Here is a 19,794-nt window from a genome sequence, read left to right on the forward strand (position 1 = left end):
CTGCCACCTCGCCTGGCTAGTTTTTTGTATTTTTTAGTAGAGACGGGGTTTCACCGTGTTAGCCAGGATGGTCTCGATCTCCTGACCTTGTGATCCGCCCGTCTCGGCCTCCCAAAGTGCTGGGATTACAGGCTTGAGCCACCGCGCCCGGCCCTGTTTTTCTTTTTTTTAGTTAAAAAGAATTTAGGAGGCTGGGCATGGTGGCTCACGCCTGTAATCCCAGCACTTTGCTAAGTCAAGGCAGGCGGATCACCTGAGGTCAGGAGTTCGAGACCAGCCTGACTAACATGGTGAAACTCTGTTTCTACTAAAAATACAAAAATTACCTGGGCTTAGTGGTGGGCACCTGTAATCCCAGCTACTTGAGAGGCTGAGGCAGGAGAATCGCTTGAACCCAGGAGACGGAGGTTGCGCTGAGCCGAGATCGCACCATTCCAACCTGGGTGACAGAGTGAGACTCCATCTCAAAAAAAAAAGAGAATTTAGGGCATAATGGTCATAGAAACTTAACATGTTTTATACAATACATGGTCATTTCTGTATGTATTTATATAACAAGCATTTAGCATTTACTACGTACCAGGCACTTACTTCTCATTGAACATTTTTGAGTATTACAAAAGGTTAAAAAGAAGGTAAATTCCATTGACCCCTTTCTCTCTTTCTATTCCTGTTTCCCAGAAGTAACCAGTGTAACAGTTTTTTGTGTATCCTTCCAAATCCTATTTGCATATCCAAAGCAGATGTATGTAACTATTGAAAACACACCGGGAGTTACAGTATATAAACTTTGTATAAATTAAGGCAGCTTTTGTAGTAAATTGTTTTAATGCTTTGAGAGGTGCCACGAAGCCAGAAAATTTTGTAAATTAAAAAAAACTTAGTTATTCCATTTATAGTTTTTATGATGTTGTGATTTCTGTCCTATTGAAAATTGTTCAAAATGAGAATGGATGTTGATTATGATTTTTTTCAGGATGCTTCTAGTGTTACTGGCGCCCATAAAACAGAACAGCGGAATGCTGATCTCACAGATGAGACTTCGCGACTTTTTGTAAAGAAAACAATAGTAGTGGGCAATGTGTCCAAGTGAGTATCAGCTGAATTTATTTTTATTTGTCCATTTATGTTAATACTTTGGCATTAATACTCTTATTATAGTATTATAGGAGGAAGAGGCCTCAGGGATTCCCAAGCCTTTAGTTGTTTAAAAAATAAACCACAGTCTAGAGACTTTTTTTTTTTAGATGGGGTCTCACTCAGTCGCCCAGGCTGGAGTGCAGTGGCGCGGTCTTGACGCACTGCAAGCTCTGCCTCCCAGGTTCACGCCATTCTCCTGCCTCAGCCTCCCAAGTAGCTGGGACTACAGGCGCCCGCCGCCACACCCGGCTAATTTTTTTGCATTTTTAGTAGAGACGGGGTTTCACCGTGTTAGCCAGGATGGTCTTGATCTCCTGACCTCATGGTCCGCCCGCCTCAACCTCCCAAAGTGCTGGGATTACAGGCGTGAGCCACCGCGCCCAGCCTAGAGACTTTATTAGGGTAATTTTGCTCATTAATGAGCAAAGTCAGAATTTGAATCTAGGTCTCCTATTTTTCTTTTCTTTTCCTTTTTTTGAGATGGAGTTTTGCTCTTGTTGTCCAGGCTGGAATGCAATGGTATGATCTCAGCTCACCGCAACCTCCGCCTCCCAGGTTCAAGCGATTCTCCTCCATCAGCCTCCAAGTAGCTGGGATTACAGGCGTGTACCACCTCGCCTGGCTAATTTTGTATTTTTAGTAGAGACGGGGTTTCTCCGTGTTGGTCAGGCTGGTCTCGAACTCCTGAACTCAGGTGATCTGCACACCTTGGCCTCTCAAAGTGCTGGAATTACAGGTGTGAGCCACCGCACCTGGCCTTTTTTTTTTTTTTTTTAATCCTTTTATTACTCTTTTTATACAAATAGCCACAGGATCAGGGGACCTAGGTCTCTTATTTTTCATTTGGATATTATTTTCTTTTTTTTTTTTTTTTTTTTGAGACGGAGTCTCTCTCTGTCGCCCAGGCTGGAGTGCAGTAGCCGGATCTCAGCTCACTGCAAGCTCCGCCTCCCGGGTTTACGCCATTCTCCTGCCTCAGCCTCCTGAGTAGCTGGGACTACAGGCGCCCGCCACCTCGCCCGGCTAGTTTTTTGTATTTTTAGTAGAGACGGGGTTTCACCGTGTTAGCCAGGATGGTCTCGATCTCCTGACCTTGTGATCCGCCCGTCTCGGCCTCCCAAAGTGCTGGGATTACAGGCTTGAGCCACCGTGCCCGGCGGATATTATTTTCTTTGTACTGCCTCTATATTGTGCCATTCTGCCTTGCCTTGCACAATATCCACAAATATCCACAAAGGATAAATAAGGGGAGGATGTTTGTTCCAAAATATTGCTAGAGAAGAGGCAGTATAATAACCCCTACACTTGCTTGTGTAGTTTGTAAAATACGCTAATCGTTAGGTATTTGAAAGCCAGTAGAGAATGGTAAATCCTCAGATATTGCCCTCAACTCGAATGTTCAAATCTTCATTTTGTCTCAACATTTACATTCCTGCATTAGCCATTGTATTAGTTTGTTTTCACACTGCTAATAAAGACATACCCAAGACCGGGTAATTTATAAAGGAAAGAGGTTTAATTGAGTCACAGTGCCACATGGCTAGAGAGGCCTCACAGTCATGGCGGAAGGCAAGGGAGAAGCAAAGTCATGTCTTAAGTGGAGGCGGGCAAGAGAGCTTGTGTAGAACTACCCCTTTTAAAACCATCAGATCTTGTGAGACTTATTTATTATCACGAGAACAGCATGGGAAAGACTCGTCCCCATGATTCGGTTACCTCCTACTGGGTCCCTCCCAGGACGTGTGGGAATTCTGCGAGCTACAATTCAAGATGAAATTTGGGTGGAGACACAGCCAAACCATATCAGCCATTTACTTGTGATTGGCACATCCAAAGCTGAAACCAGATTCTTCTCCCTGGAAAACCTATTTCCTGTTCTTTTGTTTTGTTTTGAAATGGAAGGATGTAAGTATGATGGCTTTCTTTGACTTTTTGTTGTTGTTCTTCGAAACCTTACTTCAGGTCTTTTTTTGTGACTCTAAGGCAAACCAGAGAGGTTTGTATCTAACAAGTCATTGAGACATGAGAATAAAGTAGATAAGTCTTTTCAGTCACCCATTTATGTTTATACTTGGGCATAATACTCTTATTATCCTGGTGTTACAGTAGGAAGAGACCTCAGGGAATGTTTTTTCAAGCTCTTTGTTGCTTCAAAAGTGAACCAAGGTCCAGAGATCGGAGTCTCTGCGTTAGTGTGTCTGCCATTATTTCCCTGAGAATAAAATAGGGCTTGGTAAAAATTTCGAAGACATGAGCTCTTACACAAATATATTTCACCAGTTGTGTCAATGTGTGTAAATTTGGAAGAACTCTTGACTACTCTGAACCAGTTCTGTCTTTAGGGGCCTTAGCGAATTCCGAAAAATGTTGATTTGGTTGCCCAAACTGAAATGTTTTTAGTTCATAACAAAAGGTTCCTGAGCAGATCTTAAAGGCAGAATTCCTCCAAGCTCCAGAGCCATATACTTGAACAGTATGATCTCAGGCTGTCTTGGAGCAGCTTCATCATTTTTGCCAAGTGTCTAGGGGTAGATAAGTACGTTATAAATCCTCCAAAAACGTGAAAATGTTAAGTAAATATTTGACCCTAATGTAAATAGATGGAAGGGATTAAATTAATTTGATGGAGGAAAATTTATTACAGTGGTTAGGATTCTAACTGGTAGCAGTTTAAACTAATTTTCTCATGAAGTTTTATTTGCTGATCCCCCCCTCATTAGGCATATTCCTTCTATGCGCTCTCTTTGTGATTTTTATCATATTATATGGCCATTTTCTATTTTCATATATTTTTCTCAAATCAGACTGCAATCTCTTTAGGGTAGAAACTATGTCTTGTATGGTTTTGTTTTGTTTTTTCGAGACAGAATTTCACTCTTGTTGCCTGGGCTGGAGTGAAATGGTGTGATCTCAGCTCACTATACCCTCCACCTTTGGGGTTCAAGCGATTCTCCTACTTCAGCCTCCCAAGTAGTTGGGATTACAGGCATGCACCACCACACCTGGATAATTTTGTATTCTTAGTAGAGATGGGGTTTCATTGATTATTCTCATTGATCAGGCTAGTCTTGAACTCATGAACTTGGGTGATCTACCCGACTTGGCCTCCAGAAATGCTGAGATTACAGGCGTGAGCCACCACGCCTGGCCTTGTCTGGCTTTGTACTTTACAGTGTATATTTAGTAAATATTTGATTGACGAATACATTGATATATTTATGAAAGGAAAAAATAAACATAACATACACAAACCTGGCGAAATTAATTTTAAAAATTACTTAAAAAAGAGAAGGCACAAATAATATTAGAAATAGAAAAGAAGACATAACTACAGATGCCGTACTATTTAAAGAGATAAGAAACTATTAACTTCTTTATGCCAATACATTTAAAAATTTAGATGAAATGATTGTTTACCCCCAGTTTTCTTGTGGCCTAGTGGGTCTGCCTGAATTTCCAGACCTGGCTTTTTCTGGGCCAACCTGTCTTGTAAAGATGCCATCTCTCCCCAAATCGATCTGTAGATATTCCGGTTAAAATCCCAACAGGGTTCATGACTTTCATAGGCTGGAATAGTAAAGGGCCAAGATCGGTCAAGAACACTCCTCAAGAGCTAGGCTAGGCAACTTGGCCCCCCCTTATTATGAAGGATTAGCACTAAGCATAAATGAGCATTTAGACGGCCTGACCATATTTTCTACACGAATCTAAGAAGGGGGTCTCATACCGAAATAAAGACAGGGCCCATAAAGGGGAGTGCTAGAGATACTAGTTTTACCATCATCATGACTTAAGGGAAATGTCATGTTTTGGCTTTCAGAGGGCAGGAAACTAGGTGCAATCTTCTTGGCAACCATGAGAGTCAACAGAAAGGCCCAAAGCTGTAACATCCTGAAACCTGAATGAAATCAACCCGAAGGCTAGAGGTTCCCTAACCTAGGAATAAAAATATGCCAGTTTATTTCCACCTTATGTATTTATTTGGCAGGAAAAACAAGTTTACCTTTTTTTAAAAATTGCACACCAAATAAGCAGAACAACACAAACTTTTAACAGAATGTCCCTTAAACCAAATTCATGTTTTATTTATTTTATTATTTTGTTTTAGTTCATTAATTTTATTGTAATTTTTTGAGGTAGGGTCTTGCTCTGTCACCCAGACTGAAGTATAGTGATGTGATTGTAGCTCACTGCAGCCTCAAACTCCTGGACTCAGGCAGTGCTCCCACCTCATCAGCCTCCCAGCTAGCTGGGACTACAGGTGTGGGCCACCATGCCCAGCTGAGTTTAAAATTTTAGGTGGGAGGATTGTAGTTATAGTTGTAGTTCACTCTTGGAGATTACTGTCTCACTGAGCAGGCATTGTCTTCTTCTATTCAATTGTTACCACACTAATTATATTAGCTGATTTTGCTCCCCTCTGGAAATAGCTTAACATGGGGATGGGGTCTTGCTATGTTGCCCAGGCTGATCTCTGACTCCTTACCTCGAGCAGTCCTCCTGTCTCAGCCTCCCGAAGTGCTGGCATTGTAGTGTGGACCAGCCATTGCATCCAACCCCAACTATGTTTTAGAAAGAAAGAAAAACAAAATGATTAACTTGCAAAGACTCATTTTGTTTAGGTGATGTAGCTGTTAAATATTGCAGGAATTTTAACCTTGTTTTTAAGTTTAAGTAGGAGTTAATTATTTTGTTAGGTTTTTGAAGGACAAAAATAATTCAGGTTTCTTTTTTCTTCTTCTCTAGGTATATACCTCCGGATAAGAGGGAAGAAAATGACCAGTCAACTCATAAGTGGATGGTATATGTCCGAGGGTCCCGTAGAGAACCCAGCATTAATCATTTTGTCAAGAAAGTTTGGTTCTTCCTTCATCCCAGCTATAAACCAAATGACCTTGTGGAAGTTAGGTAAGCACACTTGAGTTATTTAACCTAAATTGAAATACAAATTTAATGCCGGGCGCGGTGCCTCAAGCCTGTAATCCCAGCACTTTGGGAGGCCGAGACGGGTGGATCACGAGGTCAGGAGATCGAGACCATCCTGGCTAACACGGTGAAACCCCGTCTCTACTAAAAAATACAAAAAACTAGCCGGGCGAGGTGGCGGGCGCCTGTAGTCCCAGCTACTCGGGAGGCTGAGGCAGGAGAATGGCGTAAACCCGGGAGGCAGAGCTTGCAGTGAGCTGAGATCCGGCCACTGTACTCCAGCCTGGGCTAGAGCAAGACTCTGTCTCAAAAAAAAAAAAAAAGAAATACAAATTTATTTTTGAAGTGGAAAAAAAGTGATTTAACTTTAGAACATTTCCTGGAAATGTAGTAATAATTGAGAATTGGCTCTTAGTCAAAATGTAGTTGTAGGACAGGTGGGGTGGCTCACTCCTATAATCCCAGCACTTTGGGAGGCTGAGGCAGGCGGATCCGGAAGTCAGGAGATCAAGACCATCCTGGGCTAACATGGTGAAACCCCGTCTCCACTAAAAATGCAAAAAATTAGCTGGGTGTGGTGGTGGGCGCCTGTAGTTCCAGCTACTTGAATGTCATGAACCCAGGAGGCGGAGCTTGCAGTCAGCGGAGATCACGCCACTGCACACCAGCTAGGGTGACAGAGGGAGACTCTGTCTCATAAAAAAAAAAAAATGTAGTTGTAGTTCACTCTCTCAGATTACTGTCTCACTGAGCAGGCATTGTCGTCTTCTATCCAATTATTACCACACTAATTATATTAGCTGATTTTGCTCCCCTCTGGAAACAGCTAAACTTGTTTTTATAGATAAGATGCATATGAAAATGTTACTTCTTTTTATGAATGTCAGAATATAACAGAAGTAAATATAGTATTCTAACATGATAGACTAATTAATGTTGAAAGTTCCCCATGATCTCACTCTTTCGGATGTAACTCCCATTCATATTTCTTCTGTACATATTTGAATGTTATATAGTTGTTTTGTTGTTACTGTTATTTCACCAAGATGGAATGATTATATATATTATTGTGAAATTTGCTTCTATCATTTGGATGTATTCTTTACTTTTTTTTTTTTTTTTTGAGACGGAGTTTCACTTTTGTCTCCCAGTCTAGAGTGCAGTGGTGCGCTCTGGATTCACTGCAACCTCCGCCGCTTGGGTTCAAGTGATTCTCCTGCCTCAGCCTCCCAAGTAGCTGGGATTACAGGCGCCCACCACCACGCTTGGATAATTTTTTTGTATTTTTACTAGAGACGGGGTTTCACCATCTTGGCCCGGCTGATCTCAAACTTCTGACCTCCGGTGATCCGCCTGCCTTGGCTACCCAAAGTGCTAGGATTACAGGCGTGAGCTACCATGCCTGGCCTTATTCTTTACATCTTTATATGATGTTACACATATATGTGTTTTTGTTTTTGTTTTTGTTTTTTGAGACAGAGTGTCACTCTGTCAACCAGGCTGGAGTGCAGTGGCATGATCTCGACTCATTGCAACCTCCACTTCCCGGGTTCAAGCAATTCTCATGCTTCAGCCTCCCAGGTAGCTGTGATTACAGGTGCACGCCACCATGCTGGGCTGATTGTTGTATATTTTGTAGAGACAGAGTTTTGCCATGTTGGCCAGGCTGGTCTTGAACTCCTGAGCTCAAGCACCCTGCCTGCCTTGGCTTCCCAAAGTGCTGGGATTACAGGCATGAGCCACCACGCCTGGCCCATATTGATTGTATAAATGCACCGTGGAAGTCGTTGTTGGTTATTATCAGTGAAATATCTGTTCTCTGCTCTGTTCAGAGCCCGACTCTTAAAACAAAACATCGCTGCCCCCTGAGAACTCTGGTTCTTCTTTAACCCTTTCAAGCAATGGTGGCTTTTTTTTTTTTTCCTCCCACACACCACTGGGCCTGAGGGTGGGGAAGGTGTCTTCCTTGATCATATTTATGGCTTCCAGACCACCTTTCCCTGCCAAGGGTGACTGGGGAAGTTAGTAGATAATTGTAGCAGAGGAGGAGTAGCAGCCTCAACGGAGCTGAGACTTTTTGTAAAAGGTATCAACACCTGGTTTACTGATTTTCTCTCTACCATAACTCTTGCTGTCATTCTTAAGGACTTTGCATACATATAGACAATTCATCCAAAACCGTGGTCTCTTGGTTCTTTGATTTCTTCACTTTGATGCTTAGTTTATTTTAGGGATATATCATAGACTCTAAACTGAGTAAGGAGAGAAGACAACGTATATAGGAGCAGTGATGGCTGGTGAAAAGTTTTGTGGTCAAGAAATAGAAGTCTTCGTGAAGTCAAAGAATAGTTGGATTGGGGTGAAACTGGAAAGATAAGGGTTGGTGGTCAGAAAGTGGAATAGGCTGGGCGTGATGGCTCAGGCCTGTAATCGCAGCTCTTTGGGACGCCAAGGCGGGCAGATCACGAGGTCAGGAGATCAAGACCATCCTGGCCAACATGGTGAAACCTGTCTCTACTAAAAATACAAAAATTAGCTGGGCGTGGTGGCTCGTGCTTGTAATCCCAGCTACTCAGGAGGCTGAGGCAGGAGAATCGCTTGAACCAGGGAGTTGAAGGTTGCAGTGAGCCAAGATCGTGGCACTGCACTCCAGCCTGGCGGCAGAGCACAACTTTATCTCAAAAAAAAAAAAAAAAAAAAAGACAGTGGAATATTTGGAAATGAGATTTTTATAGGTAGGTACGGTATGTTTTTCTTCTTATGTATTAATTATATTTTTATTGATGATAGAAATCTAATATACCCAAAAGGATGGGATTAAAAACTAATTACATAAAACCCTTAATACTTAAAAATGCAATACCAGTGCCTATTTTATTTCTCTGTTCTCATACCAGAAATGAGAATTTGTAAAACACATTATTTCTTTTAATTTGTAAAGACCATCCTGCAGTAATTAATGAGATTTATTTGCTAAGAAGTCTTTACTAATCTGCAGGCAGAGGTGTGGCAAATCACTTATCAAGATATATTGTAACAGTGAGAAAATCCAAAGAAAGGATTGTGCTGCAACTCCTTATCCAGTTTCTCTTTCATCCCGGACATCTGGAGTGTTTTCTGCTGATAGTAAATGAACTTTGTTTCATTACGTGTATGAGGTTTGACGTCATCAGAATTGCCTGTGTCTTATTTTCAGCCTGATCTCTGCCACTCTGACAGTGTCTGCTGTGCCACGCCTGAGCAGTTAGCTGTTCACAGCCTGGTGGCACACACCTTTACAACATACCTTTTCCCATAGCAAGTCAAACTTCATTAATAACAATAGTAGGATTTGTAAATAGTACTTTAAAAGAGATTATTGCTTATATGCTTCTGGTTTTTAAAACTCCTGGAGAAATCATATGCTGTGATTGACCGTAGTTCTGTGTTTAATAGCAGATAATGTATGTAAGTCTATTACTACACTTGCTCATTTACATGTATATCTCACCAGATTTAGAACTTATCGATGTTTGGGACCTTATCTTGTCTTAATATCTCCAGGGTGAGCCGAGAACGGTGTCTCATGCCTGGAATCCCAGCACTTTGGGAGGCTGAGGCAGGTGGATCACGAGGTGAGGAGTTTGAGACCAGCCTTGACAACATGGTGAAGCCTTGTCTGTACTAAAAATACAAAAAAAAATTAGCCAGGCCTGGTGGTGTGTGCCTGTAGTCCCAGCTACTCAAGAGGCTTAGGCAGGAGAGTTGCTTGAACCTGGGAGGCAGAGGTTGCAGTGAGCCAAGATCATGCCACTGCACTCCAGCCTAGTTGACAGAGCAAGACTCAAAATAAATAAATAAATAAATAAATATCCCCATGCATAGTTCCTAGCATGTAGTAAATGCTCATTTTGTGTTTTTTAAAATTTTTAATTTTAAAAAATTTTTTATTTTTTTGAGACGGAGTCTTGCTCTGTTGCCCAGGCTGGAGTGCAGTGGTTCAATCTTGGCTCACTGCAAGCTCCGCCTCCCGGGTTCACACCATTCCCCTGCCTCAGCCTCCTGAGTAGCTGGGACTACAGGCACCTGCCACCAAGCCCAGCTAATGTTTTTGTATTTTTAGTAGAGATGGGGTTTCACTGTATTAGCCAGGATGGTCTCAATCTCCCGACCTCGTGATCCGCCTGGCTCAGCCTCCCAAACTGCTGGGATTACAGGCGTGAGCCACTGTACCCAGCCAATTTCGTTTATTTATTTATTTATTTATTTATTTATTTATTTTTTATTTTTTTTGAGACGGAGTCTCGCTGTGTCACCCAGGCTGGAGTGCAGTGGCGCGATCTCGGCTCACTGCAAGCTCCGCCTCCCGGGTTTACGCCATTCTCCTGCCTCAGCATCCGAGTAGCTGGGACTACAGGCGCCCGCCACCACGCCCGGCTGGTTTTTTGTATTTTTAGTAGAGACGGGGTTTCACCATGTTAGCCAGGATGGTCTCGATCTCCTGACCTCGTGATCCACCCGCCTCGGCCTCCCAAAGTGCTGGGATTACAGGCTTGAGCCACTGCGCCCGGCCTTCGTTTATTTTTTTAAAGACAGAGTCTTGCTCTATTATCCAGCGGGGAGAACAGTGCCATGATTATAGCTCGCTGCAGCCTCGAACTCCTGGGCTCAAACTATCCTCCCATTTCAGCCTCCTGAGTAGCTAGGACTCTAGGTGTGTGCCACCTATGTCCAGCTAATTTTTTACCCAGGCTGGTCTCGAACTCCTGGCCTCAAGCAGTCCTCCTGCCTTGGCTTCCCAAAGTGCTGGGATTACAGGTGTGAGCCATGTACCCAGCCTCATTTCATGTTTGATACTGAGTGAATTATTGAATTCATGAAATGGGCCATTCCATTTGGAGGTGGCTGGTTTCGTTTGGAAGTTTTTAATTATATTGAGCAGAGATCTAACTTCCTCTTCTAAACAGTAAGCTTTTCATATGCTTTGTGTACCACTCAGAATCATCATAATCCCTTTTCCTTGTATAGTTGTTTAGATATTTGAAAGCAGTTACTGGGCCTCATCCATATTTGTATCAGTTGTCACTCGTGTGACTTTGTTTTGTGTTCCTTTGCCATTCAGGTTGTATTCTTTGGCATACTCCAGTTTATCTATATTCCTTTTAAAATAACCTTTTTAGAACTGAACCTAAAACTCCAGATATGGTGTAACCAATATAAAGTAGGTTAGGACTGTTAACATATGTCCTAGGTTTAATTATAACTCTTATGTTATTTGCAGGACTCTGAAGATGTTTGTTGTGTTAGGTATCTAAAGTAATTTAACCAATAAGGGAGGATTTTTGCAGCTGCCTTGAAACTTGGGGTTAATCTTACTTCTGGATCAAAGCACAAATGTTTTTCTTACACACCCTGACTCTCTTCATCACAGCACATTACCTGACAAAGAGATGGGTGGATTCTGCTCTTATTGAAGCACTTTTTTCACATTTGTTCAGTTGTCAGGACAACCCTTAGCCAAATTCCTAAAAGCTGCGATTGTAAACTTTGCTTTTTTTTAGGTACAAGATAGTCACTAGATATGTGCTAGGCTCAGGGTTTGATACAGGGATTGTGAAGAGCACAGGACTCTGCCTTTGGGAAACCGCGTGGAGTGTTCCTGCCCTTGGTGTGTGTGAAGCTGGAGCGGGCCAGCTCCCCAGAGGAATCCTAGTGAGCCTCTTCCAAACCTTCCTATCTGTTTTATTTCACTCGAATGTAGGAACGCTCTAGAGCAGCACTGTCCAATGGAAATATACTATGAGCTACATCTGTAATTTGAAATTTTCGAGTAGCTACATTAGAGGAGTAAGTACCCAGAAGAAGTGATGTGGGCATTCCATGCCCTGCACAGTTGGGCAATATCCAGTCATATTATTGTGCATACTAGGGAGAGTGGTCTGGGAAGTGAGGTCTGTCACCTTGGGGATGTAGACTAGCACACAGTGGCTAAAGCATGGCCCTGGAGCCTATTGCTTGAGTTTGAATTCTGGTTCTACTGCTTGTTTGCTGTGTGACCTTGGCAAGTTAGTTATTCAGCCTCACTGTGTCTCAGAGGGGATATTTCATAGTGTGGTTATAAAGATTAAGTAAGTTAATAGTGCTAAAGGGCTTAGAACACTGATTGGGTCATAGCAAAAGTGAAACGTAGGAGAGCAGTGTTTGCTGCCACTCTTGTTGTGGGGAGCAGAGATGTTCATTCTGAAAAGACTTGAGGGAATGCTTTGGTTCTTTTAAAGGGCTTTCATGTGGAGGAAGGATTTACTCTTTGTGATTCCAGATGGCATATCTGGAATTAACATGCAGGAGGTAGAAGAAGTCATTTTATAATAGAGCTGTTCAGAAATGTAACAGAGGGTCTCATGAAGTAGTGAGTTCAGGATCACTCAGAGTGACGCTAAAAGACTGGCCGTTTGAATAAATTAGTCGAGCAAGGAGCTGTACTCCATTCTGTGTTTCTAATAAAGCCATTTTTGTTTAATCTCCGTAGTCTTACGGTTTTTCCCTCTTGGTGTCATTGATTTATTTCACCTTCTATGAGGAATCTAGAAATACTGAAGTTTGTTCAGGGGAGGCAGTCCTTTATTGTGTCAAGTAACATATTTTGAAGTATACCATTTCCATAAATAATGTTGTCATAGATCTTAGGTTCTTTTTTTGCTTCTAAAAATATGGTTATGGAGGAATTTCCTGTTAAAAAGCATTGTTCGTTTTTCCTGGCTTTGTGCTGTCTGTCTGTCTTCTCTAGCAGCAGTCTTGCCTGCCTGTTCACTAAAGGTTAGGCCATGTATATAAATTGAGAAGCATACCTAATTTAGCATATTCATTGAGAGAAGTTCAGCATTCAGTGTGATTGAGGCATGTTGCAAATGAGTTTAGACTTACCATTTAGCTTTACTGGAATTTAAATAACCAAAGTTCACATCAGTAGAATTTCCGTTAATTGACTCAAGTCCACCATGCCTCTAGGCTCCCCTGTATCTCTGGCTGTGGGTCCCATTTGAGACTGTCTCAAGTCTATGTTCTCGTTTGACCCCAAGCATGAATGTATACGAACATCGCAGCGGCTTCTCTTAGCTCCTGTGCAACTGGTTTCTTCCATCCAGGCCATTCTAGTTTGCTTTCTTTTCTCTTTGGCTTATAAGGTATTTATTAATTTCCCTGCTTTCTAGGCTCCCCTCATACGCAGGAATTTTTCCTGTCCCGGGCTCCGTTGTTAGCTCCTGGCTCTGGGCTCGTTAATTCACATCTGTTACACTCCTCTCAGGTTGTGTTCTTGAACTCTACACTCCCTCAATTCAGTTTTCCAAAAACACCATCTGTTGTCTTTCTTTCTCCTTGTCCTTTTCTTTTTGAGATGGAGTCTCGCTCTGTCTCTCAGGCTGGAGTGCGGTGGTGTGATCTCAGCTCATTGCTGCGTCCGGCCCCGGGTTCAAGCGATTGTCGTGGCCTCTCAAAGTGCTGTGATTACAGGCATGAGCCACCGTGCCCAGCCTCCTTGTAATTTTGATATCTTCTCTCATGACTAATTCTAAGCCAGGATTCACAACAAATATTTTTGTTTTAAAAGCATTCTCTCTCTTCCCTATGGACTTAAACCATATTGTTTTGAGTACTTAATGATATCTCAATTAAATTTCTAAATTTCTTTATTATGGAAAATTTCAAACATATACAGAAGTAAAGAGTATAATGAACCCTCTTGTGCCCATCACCAGTTATTAACAGTTTGCTCTTCTTTTCCATCAATTCCCACCCCCCCTCCTTGTTTTTCTTTCACAAATTACATTGTGCTGAGAATTCTCCAGTCCAGTTAGCATGCACACACATTCCTTTCTGGCCACTAAAATCAGTTGTTGTCACTATTCAGGGAAGGTCATATTGTGAACATATGATCTTTCTTTAAGTCTTCTTAGCAGAGAGTTTCAAATAAATTGTCACTTTCAGTTGAGCACATTCATGATTCATTTTGTTTCTGCCTCAGTGGAGGAATAAATACAAGGGTTTAGGGTAGGGAACGTATATCTCATGGCCTATATCTGTCAAATGCCAATTAAGGATCCTGGCCCTCTAGTGACATTCATCAGATCACCTTAGTTCCCTCGTCTGTGAAGATGACATTGGATTATATAGTCTAAGTTTACTCTCTTAGCGTTCAGTAATTGAAAGTTTAATAGAGGTTTGAGTTGAATTTTTTCTTTTATAATTTAGCATTTTAGCAAAATTCAGCGTATTGATTTAGTTTTAAATGAGGAACCTAAATGGTTCTCAGAAGACAGTGAATTTCTGATTTATCCATTATCAGAAAACTTTTCCTGTGTAGGATGAGAGAGTGAACATGGATGAACGTGTTAATATCTGCTTTTCCATAGAGAGCCTCCTTTTCACCTGACCAGAAGAGGCTGGGGTGAGTTTCCCGTCAGAGTTCAAGTTCACTTTAAGGACAGCCAGAACAAGCGGATAGATATCATACATAATCTGAAGGTACTGTAACAAAACATCGCTCCCTAGTTTTGAAGTCTTTTTGTACCAGCTACAGTTGATCCTTGAACAACATGGGGGTTAAGGGCCCCCTCGCAGTTAAAAATTCATATACAACTTTAGACTCCCCCAAAACTTAACTATTAATAGCCTACTGTTGACGGCAAACCTTCCTAATAGTGTAAACAGTCAACACATATTCTGTATGTTATATATATTATGGACTATATTCTTACAATAAAGTAAGCTGGACAAAAGAACTGTTATTAAGAAAATCAAAAGGAATAGAAAGTATATTTACTATTCATTAAGTGGCAGTGGATCATCTTCGAGGTCTTTATCCTCGCCATCTTCACATTGAGTAGGCTGGGGAAGTGGAGGGATTGCTCTTGCTGCCTTGGGTGGCAGAGGTGGAAGAAAATCCATTTGTAAGCGGATCTGTGCAGTTCAAACCCATGTTCAAGGGTCAACTGTATTCAAAGTGGGAGTGTTAGGTCTTCTGCAAGAAGTGGCTAAGAATAGTGGGCGGGGGGGAGATAGTATTTCTGAGTGTGTTATGCTTACTGCTACAACACAACTTTGTCCCCTGATGCAATCATCAGAGAGAGAATAACTCTACAGGACAATGTATATCCTTTAAGAAGATGAACAAAGTGGTCAGATAATCAGAATGCATGAATATTTGATCAGACCTCAACATCAGTGTGTTTCTGAGGGCTAAGTTACTGAATCTTTTTAAAATCTGCTTACTTTTCTATAAAGTGGGGCAAATAATAATGTTTGTAAAGACAGAAGTGAACATGTCTTGGAAATGATAAAGTACTATATAAGATTGTAATACTTTTGTATTATAAGAAATCCTTGAATGATGAATGTGGCCATGTGGTTTATGGTGCAGCCATTGTAAATTATATCTTATGAAGTGTTGTCTATCCACGGGGAGAACTGCCCTTATAGGAAGTGAAACGCAGAGTACAGGCATACTTTGTTTCATTGCACTTTGCTTATTGTGCTCAGTAGATATTCTATTTGTAAAAAATGGAAGATTTGTGGCAACCCTGTGTCAGACAACTCTGTGAGCACCATTTTTCCAACATCATGTGCTCATTTGTGTCTTTCTGTCACATTTTGGCAATTCCTGAAATATTTCAAACTTTTTTATTATTAAGTCTGTTTTGATGATCCTGTGAACGATGTTACTGTTATTTTGGGACACGACAAACCATGCTCATATAGGAAGATGAACATAATTGATCAGTGTTGTGTGGATTCTGAATGCTCCAGCAACCAGCCATTCCCCATCTCATTCCCTCTTTTGGGGCCTTCCTATTCTCTGGGAACAACAGTATTGAAATTAGACTAATTAATAACCTTATAATGGCTTCCAAGTGTTGAAGTAGAAGGAAGGGTCACACATCTCTCACTTTAAATTAAAAGCTAGAAATTATTAAGCTTAGTGAAAAAAGCATGCTGAAAGCCAGGATAGGCTAAAAGCGAGGCCTCTGTGCCAGACAGCCAAGTTGTGAATGCAAAGGAAAAGTTCTTAAAGGAAATTAAAAGTACTACTCCAGTGAACACACAAATGATAAGAAAGCAAAACGGCCTTCTTGCTGATTTGGAGAAAGTCTCAGTGATCTGTAGAGAAGATGATACAAGCCATAACATTCCCTTAAGCCAAAGCCTAATCTCGGGCAAGGCCCTGACTCTTCAATTCTGTGAAGTCTGAGAGGGGTAAGAAAGCTTCAGAGGAATAGTTTGAGGCTAGCAGATGTTGGTTCGTGAGGTTTAAGGAAAGATGCCATCTCCATAACATACAAGCGCAAGGTGAAGCAGCAAGTGCTGATGGAGAGGCTACAGCAAGTTATCCAGAAGATCCAACTAAGATCATTGATGAAGGTGGCTGCACTAAACAACAGATTTTCACTGCAGATGAAACAGGCTTCTGTTGGAAGAAGATGCCATCTAGGACTTATAGCTAGAAGTCAATGCCTGGCTTCAGAGCATAGGATTGACTCTCTTGTTAGGGGATAATGCAACTGGTGACTTTATTTATTTTTATTTTTATTTTTATTTTTTTTGAGACAGAGTCTTGCTCTGTCACCCACGCTGGAGTATAGTGGCGTGATCTCAGCTCACTGCAACCTTTGCCTCCTGGCACCTCAGGGTAGAAATAGGGTTTCACCGTGTTGTCCTGGCTGGTCTCAAACTCCCGAACTCAAGTGATCCACCCGTCTCAGCCTCCCAGAGTGCTAGGATTACAGGCATGAGCCACTGCGCTTGGCCACAACTGGTAACTTTAAATTGAAACCAGCACTTACTTACCATCCAGTAAATCCTAGGGCCCTTAATAATGATGCTAAATGTACTCTGCCTGTGCTTTATAGATGGAACAGAAAAGCCTGGGTGACAACACATCTGTTTATAAGAAATCCTTGAATGATGAATGTGGCCATGTGGTTTATGGTGCAGCCATTGTAAATTATATCTTATGAATTGTTGTCTATCCACGGGGAGAACTGCCCTTATAGGAAGTGAAACGCAGAGTACAGGCATACTTTGTTTCATTGCACTTTGCTTATTGTGCTCAGTAGATATTCTATTTGTAAAAAATGGAAGATTTGTGGCAACCCTGTGTCAGACAACTCTGTGAGCACCTGTCAGACAACTCTTATAGCATGGTTTACTGAAAATTTTAAGCCCACTGTTGAGACCAACTGCTCAGAGAAAAGGATTCCTTTCAAAATATTGTTCATTGATAATTCACCTGGTCCCTTAAGAGCTCTGATGGAGGCCAGTCACGGTGGCTCACGCCTGTAATCCCAGCACTTTGGGAGGCCGAGGCAGGTGGATCACTTGAGGCCAGGAGTTCGAGACCAGCCTGGCCAACATGGTGAAACCCCGTCTCTACTAAAAATACAAAAAATAGCTGGGCGTGGTGGGTCACACCTGTAGTCCCAGTTACTTGGGAGGTGCTGAGGCAGGAGACTCGCTTGAACCCAGGGGGCGAAGGTTGCTGTGAGCCGAGATCGCGCCACTGCACTCTAGCCTGGTGACAAAGTGAGAGTCCATCTCAAAAAAAAAAAGCTCTGATGGAGATGTACAAGGAGATTAATGTTGTATTCGTGCCTGCTAACACAGTATCCATTCTGCACCCATGAGATCAAGGAGTAATTTCAACATTCAGGTCTTACTGTTTTAAGAAATGTATTTTGTGGCCAGGCATGGTAGCTCATGCCTATAATGCCAGCCCATTGGGAGGCCAAGGAGGAAGGATTGTGTGAGCCCAGGAGTTTGAGACCAGCCTGGGCAACATAATAAGACCTTGTCTCTACAAAAAAAAAAAAAAAAAATTAGCCGGACATGGTGCCTATAGACCCAGCTACTTGGAAGGCTGAGGTAGGAGGAGGATCAGCTTCATGGTCCCAGGAGATTGAGGCTGCTGTGAGCCGTGATCAAGCCACTGCCCTCCAGTTTGGGTGAGAGAGCAAGCCCCATCTCAAAAAAAAAAAAGAAAAAAAGGAAAAGAAAAAGAAATAAATTTTGTAAGGTTATAGATGCCATAGATAGTGATTTCTCAGATGAATTTGGTCAAAGTAAATTGAAAGCCTTCTGGAAAGGACTAACCATTCTAGATGCCATTGAGAACATTTGTGATTCACGAGAGGAGGTCATAGTAGCAGCATTAACAGGAGTTTGGAAGAAATTGATTCCAACCCTAGTGGATGACTTAAGTTCAAGACTTCAGCGGAGGAATTAGCTGCAGATATGGTGGAAGCAGCAAGAGTACAAGAATTAGAAGTAGAGCCTGAAGATGTGACTGAATTGCTGCAATTTTGTGATTAAACTTTAATGCATGAGGATTTGCTTCTTTATTTTTTTGAGGCGGAGTTTCGCTCTGTCACCCAGGCTGGAGTGCAGTGGCCGGATCTCAGTTCACTGCAAGCTCTACCTCCCGGGTTCACGCCATTCTCCTGCCTCAGCCTCCCGAGTAGCTGGGACTACAGGTGGCGGGCTCGCCCGGCTAGTTTTTTGTATTTTTTAGTAGAGACGGGGTTTCACCGTGTTAGCCAGGATGGTCTTGATCTTGTGACCTTGTGATCCGCCCGTCTTGGCCTCCCAAAGTGCTGGGATTACAGGCTTGAGCCACCGCACCCGGCCGAGGATTTGCTTCTTATGGATAAGCAAAGTAAGTGGCTTCTTGAGATGGAATCTACTCCTGGTGATGATACTGTGAACACTGTTGAAATTGACAACAAAGGATTTAGAATATTGCATAAACTTACTTGATAAAGCAGCTGCAGGGTTTGAGAAGATTGACTCCAGTTCTGAAAGAACTTGTGGATAAAACACTGTCAAACAGCATTGCATGCTACAGAGAAATCTTTCAGAAAAGGAAGAGTCAGTCGAGGTAGCAAACCATTGCATGCTACAGAGAAATCTTTCAGAAAAGGAAGAGTCAGTCGAGGTAGCAAACTTCATTGTTGTCTTGTTTTAAGAAATTGCCATAGCCACCCAAACCTTCAACAAACAGCCATCAGCATCAAGGCAAGACCCTCCACCAACAAAAAGATTATAATTCACGAAAGGCTCAAGGTGATCATTAGCACTTTTTAGCAATAAAGTATTTTTAAATTAAGGTATGTACATTATTTTTTTAGACATAATGCTATTATGTACTTAATAGACTACAGCGTAGTGTAAACATAACTTTTATAAGCACTGGGAAACAAATTCATTGTGACTTGCTTTATTGCAGTATTCACTTTATTGCAGTAGTCTAGAATTGCATCTGCAATGATCTCTGAGGTATGTTTGTATAAAACTGTATGTACATGAAGTCAACCACGATCTTTGAAAGGTAGAAAAAAACCCAAAAGAAATACACCAAAATGTTGGAGTAACTAAAATAATGACATTGTAATCTATTTCTCATGCCCTGTTTTTGGTTTGTTTTCTGAAATATTTTTGCAATTTTATATAAATAAATGTTTATTTTTTATTTTTTTAAGACAGAGTCTCACTGTTGCCCAGACTAGAGTGCAATGGCATGATCACGGGTCACTGCATCCTTGACCTCCCCAGGCTCAGGTGGTCCTCTTATCTCAGACTCCCAGGTAGCTGGGACCACAAGCACATGCCACTACACCCAGTTAATTTTTTTATTTTTTGTGGAGATGGAGTTTTTTTCACTGTGTTGCCCAGCCTGGTCTCAAACTCATGGGGTAAAAC

General features: G+C 41.8%; 1 protein-coding gene across 14 annotated transcripts in view; it reads left to right on the forward strand.

The window, feature by feature from the left end:
- Positions 1-19,794, forward strand: part of YEATS2 (YEATS domain containing 2) — a 111,057-nt gene that overhangs the window by 24,075 nt on the left and 67,188 nt on the right. For all 14 annotated transcript variants that reach the window (XR_013413705.1, XM_077991791.1, XM_077991793.1 and 11 more), the window contains 3 exons: positions 977-1,089; positions 5,887-6,048; positions 14,457-14,568. Coding sequence is in view for 13 of the 14 variants with exons in the window: in XM_077991791.1 (XP_077847917.1) it covers positions 977-1,089; positions 5,887-6,048; positions 14,457-14,568 (387 nt within the window). In the remaining variant the exon portion in view is untranslated. The remainder of the gene's footprint in view (positions 1-976; positions 1,090-5,886; positions 6,049-14,456; positions 14,569-19,794) is intronic.

This window comes from Macaca mulatta, chromosome 2, assembly GCF_049350105.2.
Source record: "Macaca mulatta isolate MMU2019108-1 chromosome 2, T2T-MMU8v2.0, whole genome shotgun sequence".
Lineage (NCBI taxonomy): Eukaryota > Metazoa > Chordata > Mammalia > Primates > Cercopithecidae > Macaca > Macaca mulatta.